Source organism: Tupaia chinensis, unplaced genomic scaffold (genome assembly GCF_000334495.1).
Source record: "Tupaia chinensis unplaced genomic scaffold, TupChi_1.0 Scaffold000330_1, whole genome shotgun sequence".
Lineage (NCBI taxonomy): Eukaryota > Metazoa > Chordata > Mammalia > Scandentia > Tupaiidae > Tupaia > Tupaia belangeri.
In genome coordinates, this window is record NW_006159824.1 from 1,932,113 (window position 1) to 1,945,657 (window position 13,545).

The following is a 13,545-nucleotide window of genomic DNA, read 5'->3' on the forward strand; positions in this document are numbered from 1 at the left end:
TATAAAACTCAAAATGGAAAATTATTGATGATAACAGGCATGATTAATCTACTATGCAGTATATTCTGGATGGGAAACCACATTTGTATGCTGTGATGATGCTTAGGGGATGAATGTAAATTAACTAATTAAAAAAAAGTTTCAGGAGAAAAATAAAAACACAAAAACTGTTTTTCTTGAAATTAAAAAAAATGCGTATTTGATGACTGCAGTAAGCTATATAGCCCCAGCTAGGTGCTACTTTATAGTATGTTCATTCTACTCACTGAGGTTTATGCCTAAAGTCAGACTTGTGTTCAAGGATATGTATATATCAGCTGTGCTTGCCATTGAAAATATTTAATTAAGATCTTTAGTGGATCAATAAAAGGGGGAGCATAGAAAGCAACCATAGATACCAGAGACAGTGTGAGAGGAGGGTGGGAGATGGCAGAGGGTGAGAGATAGGGAATCAAGGATGGGGGAAAAAGGTAAAATATACCGGAAACAAGAAGTGGAAAATTATTTGTTGATGATAAAATGTATGTTGATGTGCTTGATTGAGCCAATACACGGTGTATTCTGTATGGGAAAGCTCATTTTGTATGCTGTAATGATACACAGTGAATGAATGTAAATAAATAAATTTAAATTTTAAAAAATGGGCACATAATTTGAATATACTTTCCCACTATACAAGATGACAGGTGGAAAAGCTGCAAAGCAGGATACTAAGGAAAAGAAACCTGAAGCCAAGAAGGCTGATGCCAGTGGCAAGATTAAAAAGGGTGAAAAAAGGGTGACCCCAAGGCTAAAAAGCCCAAGAAGGGGAAGCCCCATTGCAGCCAAAATCCTGTCCTAGTCCAGGACATCGGCAGATACTCCCGGTCTGCCATGTATTCCAGGAAGGCCACGTACAAGAGGAAATACTCGGCCACTAAATCCAGGATTGAAAAGAAAAAGGAGAAGGTTCTTGTGACTGTCCCAAAACCAGTTGGTGGAGACAAGAATGGTGGTACTTGGGTGGTTAAACTGTGCAAAATGCCTAGGTATTATCCTACTGAAAATATGCCTCAAGAGCAGTTGAGCCAAGGCAAAAAAAAAAAAAACCCTTCAGTCAGCATGTGAGAAAGCTGCGAGCCAGCATCACTCCTGGGACCATTCTGATCATCCTCACTGGATGCCACAGAGGCAGGAGAGTGGTTTTCCTGGAGCAGCTGAGCAGTGGCCTGCTACTTGTAACTGGACCACTGGTTCTCAATCGAGTTCCACTGTGTAGAGCACACCAGAAATTTGTCATTGCCACCGCCAGAAAATTGATATTAGCAAAGTAAAAATCCCAAAGCAACTTACAGATGCTTACTTCAAAAAAAAAGAAACTGCGGAAGCCCAGACACCAAGAAGGTGAGATCTTCGACACAGAGAAGGAGAAATACAGGATTTCAGAGCAGCGCAAGATTGATTAGAAAGCTGTAGACTCTCAAATTTTACCAAAAATCAAAGCCGTTCCTCAGCTCCTGGGCTACCTGTGATCCTTGTTTGCCCTTACAAATGGAGTTTATCCTCACAAATTGGTGTTCTAAATTTTTTGCCAAGAAAATGTAGTGCCCTGGTGGCGGAATTCCAAAAAAAAATCACAAGGAGCCGTTACTGCTGTAAGTACACAAGGGTCATTTTTATTCGAGCTCAAGCCAGGACTCTCAATCTTAATGACACAGCAGGTCAGAGTTGAGAGCTCCGGTGTAATTCGGGCTGGGTTTTATATTTGGCTGTTAGGGTGAGGTTGAGGGGTGCTGAGGAATGCACTCAGGCAGCTATACATTGGCTATAGATTTCAAGAAGCAAGTTGTCTTTTACTGATTGGGCTTTAGACCGTTAAGTTGGGCAAGAAAGTTACTTCAATTCTCTGGTATTTCTTTATTTATTTATTTCCTTCTTTATTTCCTTTCCTTTTTTATTTTTATTTTTTTATTTCATTTTCTTCCATACATTCAATCACATTATTATTTGTCTTACAAAGTGGATATTTCAACAGGTGAACCTTACTCCGTAGTACAGTTAATAAATCTACAAAATATCTTCAACAGATAATACCACACCTCTTTGTGCCATTAATGCTTTGCCTCCCTGTCCCTCCCACAAATTTCCTTCCTTAGACCCTCCTCTTTCACACACACTATATCTGGTGTTTACATCTATATACTGTGTTTCTATATCCTTTAATCAATTAGTTTCAGTCATAGAGTACGGACACTCAGTATATATTAAATGGGGACATACGATGCCTCTCCTTCATAGCTTGGCTTGCTTCGCTCAGCAGTAAGTCTTCCATATTCATCCACTTCCTGTCAAAAGCCAGGGTTTGTTGTTTTTGATGGCTGAATAGTATTCCATTGAGTACATGTGCCACAGTTTTTCTATCCATTCATCTGTTTGTGGACATTTGGGTTGTTTCCATGACTTAGCAATTGTGAATAGTGCCTCAATAAACATCAATGTGCAAGCACTTTTCCAATTAAGTATTCTTCTGTCCTTTGGGTAAATACCAAGGAGTGGGATTGCTGGATCATATGGTAGTTCTATTTGTAGATTTTTTGAGGAATCTCCAAAACCATAAATGTAATACACCATATTAATAGGAAGAAAGCTATAAACCATATGGTCATATCAATTGATGCAGAAAAAGCATTTGATAAGATACAACACCCCTTCATGATCCAGACTCAGCAAAATTGGCATAGAAGGGTCATTTCTCAACACAATAAAAGCTATCTATGAAAAACTCATAGTGAACATCATCCTCAATGGAGAATAGCTGAAAACTTTTCCACTAAAAATGGGTACAAGACAAGGATGCCCACTTTCTACACTCCTCTTCAAGATAGTGCTGGAAGTCCTGGCCAACGCAATCGGAAAAAAGGAAAAAATAAAAGGCATTCAAATAGGAAAAGAAGAGGTGAAAGTCTTTCTGGAATTTCTTTTGTTCTTCTCATTATGACCCTCTCCTATGTGATCAGCTGCCTCCTTGAGATGGCGCTGATTCTCAGCAAGGTGGATTTAACGAAATGGAGTTGCCCCAAAAGAAGTGGAGTCACTCTGGCCCTTCAAACCTAATTAAATAACTGATCATATATATATAAAATAATAATAATAACTTAAGTATACTTCCCCTAAAGAAGATATACAAGTTGCCAATAAGCACATGAAAGATTCTCAACATCTAATCACTAGGATAATGCAAATCAAGACCAAAATAAAATATCACTTCAAACTTGTTAGGATGACAATCATCAAAAAGGAGGTGGAGATAACAAGTCTTGAAGCTGTGAGAAATTAAAATCTTCGGCATTGCTAATAGGAATGCATATGATCTAGCCATTGTGGAAAAGTTTGGAAATTACACAGAACAGTTAAATATAGAGTTAAGCATTTTCACTGCCAAGTTACACCCAAGAGAACTGAAAACATGTTGACACAAAAACAACGTGTGCTTAATGGGTGGCTTCTTTTAGGAGCTATGGAAAAGTTCAGAGGGCAGACCCATGGCCTAGAGGTTAAGGGAGCCAAATTCCACAAGACCAACTGCAGTTTGAATCTCAACCCCAGCAACTTGAAAAACACACTGGGCTCCTGTGCATGCATGACCTAAATCCCGACAGGATGGCGAAAGGGATTGCTGCAAAACCATGCCCCTTTAAAGAAGGTGTGCTCTTTCTCCCCCTCTTTCTCTCTCTTTTTCTCTGACAAGTGAATTCATCCTCTGACCAAAAAAAAAAAGTTTTTAAGATTTAGATAGTGTTGATAGAAGGAGCAGGCAGCAACAGAGGGGGAACAGAGCTCTATGGCATGGAGTGGGTAGGGTTAGGGAAGGCTTCTTGGAGATCAGGCCTGCTCTGGGCTTTAAAATGCTGATCTCAACACTTTTCCAGCCATGACCTCTCTAGCACACGATTCCCTTTTCCCAACTGCAATGCAACTCCTTTTTGTTCCCCTGATCAAACAGGAACTATAATACTTAAATGCATTTACTGTATTCTGTTTCAGTTAGTCCATCTCTGTTCCCATTCCTACATCTGGCCTTTGCCTGTCTGGTTTCCTTCCAGGATTACTCCCACCAAATCCTTCACTTGTTTAAAGCAAACACATTTTCTTTCTATTTTTTTTTTCTTTTTTTAAATAAAACTATGGGGGTTTTGTTTTCAGTTTTGTTTTAAGGTACCTGTGCTCACCAGAGAGAGAGGAAGAAGAAAAAGTTAGAAATCATTTCCTGGGGGTGGGAACCAGCAGTTAGCGTAATGGCTATGTTGCTGGACTCCCACGTAATCAACTGCGGTTCGTGTCCCGGACCCGGTGGCTTAGAACTCACGCCGGGCGCGTGTGCGTGCGTGCCCAAGATCCTGAGAGGAAAATGGAGGAGAAGGGATTGCGGCGTGACCATCCCCCCTGGGGGTGCTTTCTCGCTTTCTATCTCTCTGTCTCTGTCTGTCTGGCGAGCGCATGCGTCCTATAGCGAAAACCTCTCCAAGAAAAAAAAAAAAAAAGAAATCATTTCTCGGGGGTGTCCACTTAGCCATCACTTCTCCACTCTCCTCTCAGGACCTTGAGAATGCACATGCACGTGGCATGATTTTTAAGTGACCAGGTTTGGGACTCAAACCATGCAGACAGCCATGTGGGATCCAGCTGCCTTAATCTCCACACCACCTGCTGGCCCTGAGTTGTATTTTTGTTTTGTTTTGTTCTTTTCTCAAGATCACTTATTTTTTCATGAGAGTGAGAGATGGAAACAGAGAGAGAGAGAGAGGCAATCACTCTGAACAAGGTCTCATGCTGCAATTCTCCACTTCTCAGTCAGCCAGGATCATAGAGAGCATGCCTGACATATGCAGATCAGAGAGGGAACCAGACCCGTGACCTTCCAAATGGATCCAGCATTACCTGAGAAGTGCATTACTGAGCCAGCCCTAAACTAATACCTTCATCTTTGAAGGGCCAGCGCAAGACTGGGTTGGGAAATGGCCCACAGAGCAGGGTCTGAGCAGCTGCACTCACACAGGCCTGCAACCCATCCTTTGTCAACAAGAGTGGGCAAAGATCCTGCAGTTCTTAGGTGAAGAAAAAGAAAGTAAAAATCCTGTCTTTTCACTCAGCTTTGGCTGGAAACTGCAGAGGCTCCCTGTCTCAAAAAGTTGATGAATGTAAAACCTTAGAAAGAATGCTAAGGGGGCCAGCAGGTGACATAGTGGTTAAGGTGCTGGATTCCCACATGGCTAAACATGGTTAGAGTCCCACATCCAGTGGCTTAAAACTCATGCTGGGCGCGTGCATGCCCAAAATTCTGAGAGGAGAATGGAGAAGAGGAGATTGTGGTGAGGTTACCCCCTGGGGGTGATTTCTTACTTTTTCTCTCCCTGTCTCTCTATCTCTGTCTTCAATGTGCACATACATCCTATAGCAAAAATTTCTCTCTGAAAAAAGAAAGAATGCTAAGGCTTAACCCAGGACTTTGGAGAGAACCATGCACAAGAGTTAGAAATTACACTTTTCTGGATTAAGATAAAACCCAGAGAATATTTGCCAGATTTTTACCTTGAAGACAATAATAGTATCAACAATAACCAAAGAAATGTGGTATTATCTGTTTAAGAAATTCTATAGTTTTATCAACTGCACTAGGTAGAAATGTTCACCTGTTGAAATATCCATTTTGTAAGCCAAATAATAGTGTGATTTGAATGTATAAAAAAAAAAAGAAAGAAAAAAAATTTTAATAAAATAAAACAAAATAATAAATAACCAAGTTGGAATGAAGGTTTTCCCTGCCAGGAATTTTAAGAATTATTTATTTATTCATGATTATTTTAAAATTTGCAATAGGGCTCAACAGGGAGAGACAGAGGTAGAAAGAAAAAGAGAGAAAGTAAGAAAGCAAGCCATCTGGTCCACAACTCAAACCAAGGTCAGCCACGTGGGAGTCTAGTGCCTCAACCACCTTCTGGTCCCAGGTATATATTTTTTCTACGGCTTATTATCTTGAATTTGCAGTGGAGGTTGGTTTGCAAGAATTTCCATTAAGTTACCCAGACAATGTTTTTTTTTTTGTTATCTCCTGTGATCTACCACCCATAAATGTGAAGACTGCTCTTGTTCTGATTCCTAATAATTCACTGAAATTTGCACTACTGACTACATATATACTATAAGAAAATATATTTAGTAGCATATATCTATGGTAAGAAATGGAGTTTACTTATGTCAAAGTACAGTACCTCACTCTCTATGACCTCACCTTTTATTCTGTAACTTCACAGGGACAGGACTTCCTACGTTAGAGAACGTGAAGTCTCCTGTTTTTGTTTTTCTCAATTCAATCCGTTAGCTTCTACTTATCATTTTCAAAGTGAGCCATGAAATGAAAATCTTGAGTCAAAAAAATCTTGAGAACGCCCGTGTCAATGGTTTCCTTTGCAGTGTATCTGGCTACTAGATATGTGTTAAATCCCCTCCACTTAGAAAGAAAAAGTTTCACCCTTTCTATTCCTTTGCCAATTATTTTAAATAATTCAGTCTAAATTTTCTCTTATTTGTCTACAATATCTTCTTATTATTATTAAACTGAATTTAGATTTGAAATCAATTTAAGTATTTTTACTCTAAGATGTGGAGTAATAATCGGTGCTTGAAGGAGTCTCTATAAATGTGACTATCATTTTCCCTATGGAAGATCTCAAAGACGAGGGAAGACAGAGGAAAACAGAAAAGAATGGAAGGGAGAGGAGGAATGCTGAATGTAGGTGCAGCATTTACAGTAAAAAGGGGTTCCCTGGGGGAATGAAAATGGAAAGGTGACTCTTCAGGGAAGGTGAGACATGGCAGGTCCTGGGAGGGCAGAGCTGAAACAACTAAGGAGTGCGGTTGAAGCTTGGGTGGAGGGGGGGACTCGAATGATCAAAGGCTGGACACAGTCAGATGGTCACACTGTTTTCCACCAGGCTGGGCTTCAGGTACTCGTAGGGCATGGCCAGTGTTGCATTCCGGGCATCGACATCCTTATCCATGGCAGCCAGCTTCTCCCTGAATGTCTTCAGCACTGCCTTGGATGCAGGGTCTGAAAAATATTCCTCCTCATGCTGGCCCAGAGCCACCTGGGATGGAGAGAAAAAGGCAGATGTGCCTTATTACATCGACCTGGGGTGTCAAATCTCCCTCTTTGGCTCTTTCCGTTGGAACCCAAGCACCTGGCTCTCACCATAAAAGGCTGGCGTCTGCCCAGCTGCCAAGTGATGGACATCTGTACAGAAGCCTGATGAACGCTGGGCAATGATGCAATCACTGTCTCCATCGTCACATCCTGGGTGGTCGGTGGGGGCATCCGCATGGTGCAGGGTGCATTAGGGACCCAAGCATACCAGTCCAGCTAAGGAGGGGCAGGGATTTAGAGTCAAGGTCTGCTCTGCATGAAAACCCTCAAGTCCAGCTGCACAAGCCTCCAGGCCACAAATTTCCAGGTTTCCCCACTGGTGAGTACCTGGCCCATGTGGGTGGAGGAGTGTTGACCAGTGCAGGTGAAGATGCACATGGTGGCAAATTTGCAAAGCTGATCCAGAGACTGCAAAGACTGGGGAAACCCTGAAAACAGTGAGGAGAGTTAGAACCTGGAGGCCAGGAGCAGAAACTGAGCTCAGAGACAAGGCACAGAAAGAACAGGAGGTGTGGGAACCAACAGTTAGTGTACTGGATATGTCACTGGACTCCCACGTAGTCGAACGTGGTTCACGTCCCGGACCCGGTGGCTTAAAACTCACACCGGGCACGTGTGCATGCGTGCCCAAGATCCCGAGAGGAGAATGGAGGAGAAGGGATTGTGGCGTGACCATCCCCCCTGGGGAGTGATTTCCCGCTTTCTGTCTCTCTGTCTCTCTCTGTCCGTCTGGCAAGTGCACACACCCTATAGCAAAAAACCTCTCCAAAAAAAGCAAAAAACAAAAAACAAGAGATGTGAGAAGGGGCGCCAGGGACACTCAGTAACTCTGTGGGAATTGATATGAGAGCACATTGGAGTGGAAGAAAGGGGAGCTCTGGTGGAAGGGTCCGACTCAGACGGATGCTGGTGCAAGACCATATTGGCTCACAACAGTCAATAATGTCAACTTTTCATGTTTGACATCACATTGTTAGTCATACTGGAAATATTTACACCATGAATATGAGCAAATGCAAGTTTTATTTATTTATGTATTTATTTCTAGATAACTGGTTATTAAATACTTATGAGCAACCACTGCTTCTGGGACATGAAAAGATCTCAGTTTATAGAATGAAGACATGATTCTAGCTGATAGGATGTTGAATCTGGAAAGATTTGGGGCAGATTTCACATGGATTGGAAACGCTTCTGGAATATTTCGTAGAAGTAGAGAAGAGTCTAGAGAAGTCTCCTGTGTTTCATGTCTGAGATCTCAGAGCAAGGGCTCATCTTACCTCGATCCTCTGCCCCTAGCAGCCCAATTTCAGTGATTTCTCGACACCAGGACTGCAGTTCAAGGTCACTTTTCACAGTCTCATCCGACTTATAGTGGATTTTCACAATTCCCTCCACATACCTACTGGCCAAAGGGTCAGGGAGATGGGGCTGAAACCAACAGGGAACATCCAAGCCCTCCTCTTCCCCATGGCCAGGCCGGAGCCCCAGACCCAGCCCAACCAGAGAGATCCTGTTCTCCTCGCCCCCAGCAGCCCTGCCTGCGGCTTGCCTCACCCATAGAGAATCTCCCAGAGCCGCAGAGCATCTTGACCATAGTAGGAAGACTGGACTCCCAGGAGGCCCCGGTCAGCCAAGTCATCAGGAGGACAGAGCGAGCGATACGTAAGAACGTCCTTAGCTCTCTTGAGGAACTCCACGTGGCCTCCCCCACCTGTGCTCACCACCTAGGACCACGGACAGGCAGGGTCAGGCAAATCCAGCTGCCCTGAGGCCAGAGCCAGAGGGTGAGCCCTGAATTCCCCTCCCTAGTCCCATACCTGGTCGAAAACTCCATAGTCAGAGACGAGCCCATTCCTGGCCCGGACGTTAATTTCCATGGTGTATCGCAGGTGGGGAACTATAAGCTAGAGGGAGGAAAGCAGGGAGGGGCAAAGTCAGGACAGGGCCATGGCAGGTCAGCGCAGGGACTAGGGGGTGACAGGCAGGTACCAGGTCTTTGGGGAAAGCACAGGGTTGAGTTCAGTGGCCCCTCGACACCAAGAGCTTCATTTGACTTGCACTGCCTGATTCATTCCACACCATAGACTGAGTGCTTTATGGTAATTCTCAGAAATCATTCTCCTTTCTTTTCATATTATTTTCATGAGTCTGAAGCAAGGATTTTTTTAATCCTTTTCACTGCATTCAAGGTGCCTCTTTAGACATTTTTTTGTTAGTTTCAATTCATCCTACCCCCTTGAAAGTTTAATACTGCACATGAACTGTGTATTTGTTAGTGTACTTTTTTGTATCTGTGCTTTATACGTAAAAATGATATGATTGTTTTATTTTCACCCATTAAGATGCATCATCTAAGCCCTGCCTCCCTCCAGAACCTCAGCTCCTCCCTCTCCCTTCCTCCATTACACTCACCTCCTTCCTCCTCTTCAGACAAGCCCCGCCCACTGCCGTGTCAAGGTCTTTGCACTAGCTGTCCTCTCTGCCTGCATCCCTGCACCCTCCTGATCATTTCACAGCTGGCTCCTCCTCAAGTCTCCTTCTCGATGTCCTCTCCTCAAGGGAGTCTTTCCTGACCACCCGGACTAAACCACCACATCTCCCTACTTTGACTCTGCATGGTACTTAGCATAGGTGATACGTTACAGTGCAAGTTTTATCGTCTGTTTGCCTTTACTGGAAATGAAAATCTTAGAAGATCAGAACCTTGCCTGATCTAGGTCTTATCAGTAGCATCTAGAATGATCCTTGTTACCTATGAGGTATCCCCAAATTTTTTCAGTCATTGAATAGTTTGCACTAATTATCTGTCCTACATAAGGCTACGGTTGTTTGCCTGAGCTCATCTTAATGGCCTTTGTTTCTCCTTGAGAAATACTCAAGACTAACAGGAAAAAATGATTTTATATTATTTGCATCATCCCCTCTAATTGGATGAATTCTGCAGTCATTTGCATGCAGTGTTTACATACTGTCTGAATATCTGTGCTGTCTACATAACGAGAGTAGATTTGTTTTCCCCTTTCTAGGAGGTTCCTTTTTCCCCCCTTAGCAGCTGATTTCACCCATTGAATATGCATGGAAAGCCATGCTCACACTCCCGCTCTCTCTTGTCTTCCATTGGCCGTTCTCCCCACACTCTGAGATTCCACAGAGGTGGGAATGTGCCACAGAGCATGGAGACAGACAGGTGGGAAAAGAAGGCATTACCTTGAAGATAGGATGTACTGAGGGAAGGCACCTCATGGTGGCCACGGCAATGACCTCAGCCATCAAGTGTCCCCTCAGAAGATGATACTGCAGCTCATGAATCTGGAATTCAGAGCTACGGACCCAGCATTTGGCCAGGAGCCAGGTGAGTTCAGGATCCGTGGGCAGGAAGGGTGGGGGGGATCCCTGTTGTGGCAGTTGCAGCTGGAGTAAGGACAAGGGTGTGAAAGAGGGGCAATGAATACCACGTGTCCAATGTTTCCTACCACCTTCTATATTAACCTCTATTCTTTGTACTCCACATTTTCTTAGCTTTCCTAATCTTTTTTTAATAATTATTTTTATTTAATTTTTCATTTGTCCATATTAATATTTTTCAATTTGTGACAGGGCTCATGCACTCACCAGAGAAAGAAAGAATGTGAGAAAGCAAACCTCCAGATTCTGGACTTGAACCATGATTCACCATGTGGGAGTCCAGTGCCTGAACTACCCTACCACCTGCTGGCCTCAGCTTTCTCAATCTTACTGCTGTGACCTCCTTCAGCTGTTCCTTTCCCTCCTTTTCCTACTCACTCAGTGCACTAACACAGTGCCCACTGCTCTGCCCTCAGCCTTCTGCAGAAACTGCTCCTCTACTGCCTGCTCCTGCTCCCAGTTCCCCTCACATTCCCTGCCCCCAATTCCTTCCTCCCACACTCCCCTCAGAAATCTCAGCCTCTCCCCTATCTCTCACACCTCCTCCCCACAAACCACTAAGTTTCCAGTGCTTAGCTGACTGCTAGACAATTTGAATGTCTTCCCATTAGCTCAAACGTGGCAAGACACAGCCTGTCTAAGCATCTTTTTCTCTTCATATGTCCCGTTTATTCAGATGCCCATCCCAACTCTCCTTTTCTTCCCTCCTTGATTCAGGCTGGTTGAACCTCCCTCTGCACTTCTATCCATTTTTCCACTCCTCCCCTACACAACTCCCCCCTCTGAGCCCAATTTTCTACCTTGGACAGTCATTGTAGCATGTACTCTAATCCCTGCCTCTAGTGTCTCCCTTCTCCCGTCTATCTGAAACACAGTTGCTGCACTGTGTCCACAGCATCTTTCAGAAAGCCTTTGTCAAATCCCGATGTCCATACTTCTCCCTTGCATGGGTCTGGCTCCTCCAACCTCATGTTATTCCCTAACTCTCAAGTCCACTTGTCCCTAACACTCCAGTCCCTAATGTTCCCTAATAGTCTAGTCCACCAGAAATCTTGCCCCTGGGGACATCTCCTTTTCCTCTCTCACTTGTCTAATTCCTGACTCCAAGGATCATGATCATCCCATGTTCAATGACTCTTTCAGAATGTCTCCATCTGCAATTCTGGGATTATTCAGATTTGCTCATTGTGTGACTCCAACTACACTGCAAAGCCCTTAACATCAAAGACCGTGGCCCTTTGCTGATGGAAAGCACCTCACAGTAGCCACAGCAATGACCTCAGCCATCAAGGGCCAAGGGCAATTAATGTCTCCCCCAGGGACTTAACACGGTGCCTTTAAAGAGACTGAGTGTTCAGAGATTTTTCATGAAGAAGTGAGCTGAGAGAATCAACCATGAGGGAGTAGAACTCCCGGGTCCTCTTACCTGGATGACCATGGGCAAGAGTTTCCCATCAGACTGCAATTTCAGCATGACCAGAGGGGCAGCCAGGTACTGCTGTCTACACAGGATGACATTGGCCTTGATCCCATCCAGTAGAGAGTAATCAGCTTCAAACAGTGTGCCCGCCTACATGGAGAGAGGGGGCATGGGATGCTGTCAGTATAAGGTATCTTCTTCCCACCTGGTTTCCTGAAGGAAGAGAAAGAGAAAGGAACTAACTTCTCTTCAACAGCTTCTTTGTGTGAGGTAGTGGGTCACATGCTAATTGTTTCTCTTCAAAAATAATTTTTTTTACATGCTTGAATTAGCCCCACTTTTATAGAAGAGGAAACAGATCATCATAGAGGTTTAGTATCTTGCTTGGGGTCACACTGTTTACAAATGGCAGAGCCAGAATTTGAATCCAGGTCTGTCTTCCCATGAATTATCCCTCTCAATTGTTCCATGTTGACTCCTGACTAACAACCACACCCATCTGACCCTGATTCTCTTACTCGGCACCCTCCTGTATCTCTGGCACAAGGTCTAGTCCCATCTCTCATTTGACTCTGTCTCTATCGATCATCCCACCTGGTACACCCTCCCTCCACAGCGTGCTATGCTCATGGGGGAAGGCCTTGTAGCTGCACCTCTCCAGGACTGCTCAGAACTTCTCCTGCAAAATCCCTTCCTGCTGGTACGGGGAAAGCCAGGCTCATAACGGACCCCACAGCAGCAAAGTCCATGCTGACCTCGTCCCCCTTTCACTGTTCGACTCCTTGGAGCTCTGGTGTCCATACCCTGAGTTCATTCTCCAGCTGGGCCCGCAGTTCCTCCATCCCTGGAGGAAACACTAGGCGGTCGGGAAGGTGACAGGAGCGTCTCAGCAGCATGGGGTTGGCACCATTGAGAAACTGGTACCCAAATAAGGCATCCTCCTTCCAGGAGTCCCGCACCTGCACTGGGGATGCAGGGGATGAGCACACTGGGGGATCAAAGTCCCTGTTCTCCCAATGCCCTCCAAACCATCCCCACTTGACCCAGCCTACCATAGGGACCAAGTCTCCCAGCCCTGGTTCTCTCAATTCCCCAGGATAGAGAAGAGTCTGGAGGTAAGGGTGCTCGGGGAGGTACTGGGAGGTAAGGGGTACTCACCAGCCAGCTTGCTTGGGCCACACCAGAAAATCCTGTTGAAGTCATCCACATTATTCCAGTTCGCCAAGATATTTAAACTATCTTTGATAGCGAGTTCTGCCAGCCTTCAGGAAGGATGGGGCAAAGTGTTTGAGAGTGAATCATACAATCAGACATCACAGCCACAGGCACCTATCCAGTGTTGGTCCAGTCAAGTGCAGTCCATAAACCCACAGGCATCCACTAGACCAGGGTTTCTACTCTCCCCCAGATCCCTGCTCCTTACCCCTTGGCCAGAGATGCCTCAAAGTCAATTCTCTTGTCCTCCAGAAATCGCTCGTCTACAGGGAGGTCATTTAAGCCGGCCCCTGCCATATTCAGGATTAACCCATCCTTCCAG

General features: G+C 44.5%; 2 protein-coding genes across 2 annotated transcripts in view; both read right to left on the bottom strand.

Annotated features, from left to right (window-relative positions):
• LOC102488255 (arachidonate 15-lipoxygenase) overlaps positions 1 to 13,545 on the bottom strand; it is a 143,746-nt gene that overhangs the window by 62,274 nt on the left and 67,927 nt on the right. The window lies entirely within an intron of this gene.
• LOC102478167 (arachidonate 15-lipoxygenase) lies at positions 5,934 to 13,539 on the bottom strand. Its single transcript, XM_027773178.1, has 11 exons — positions 13,432 to 13,539; positions 13,167 to 13,270; positions 12,812 to 12,972; positions 12,015 to 12,158; positions 10,391 to 10,594; positions 9,001 to 9,087; positions 8,738 to 8,907; positions 8,461 to 8,582; positions 7,508 to 7,608; positions 7,229 to 7,396; positions 5,934 to 7,124 (listed from the first exon to the last, which is right to left on the bottom strand). Exons 1-11 carry the CDS (start codon positions 13,518 to 13,520, stop codon positions 6,945 to 6,947), a joined length of 1,530 nt encoding a protein of 509 aa, XP_027628979.1. The 5' UTR covers positions 13,521 to 13,539; the 3' UTR covers positions 5,934 to 6,944.

What these genes read in the sequence shown, in the direction of transcription:
- LOC102478167 (XM_027773178.1), bottom strand. Translation starts at nt 13,520, where the DNA reads ATGGCAGGGGCCGGCTTAAATGACCTCCCTGTAGACGAGCGATTTCTG. An exon ending in TGGCCCAAGCAAGCTGGCTG is followed by an intron (nt 12,973 to 13,166) that starts GTGAGTACCCCT and finishes CTGCATCCCCAG; the next exon opens with TGCAGGTGCGGGACTCCTGG. An exon ending in GCTAGGGGCAGAGGATCGAG is followed by an intron (nt 7,609 to 8,460) that starts GTAAGATGAGCC and finishes CACTGTTTTCAG; the next exon opens with GGTTTCCCCAGTCTTTGCAG.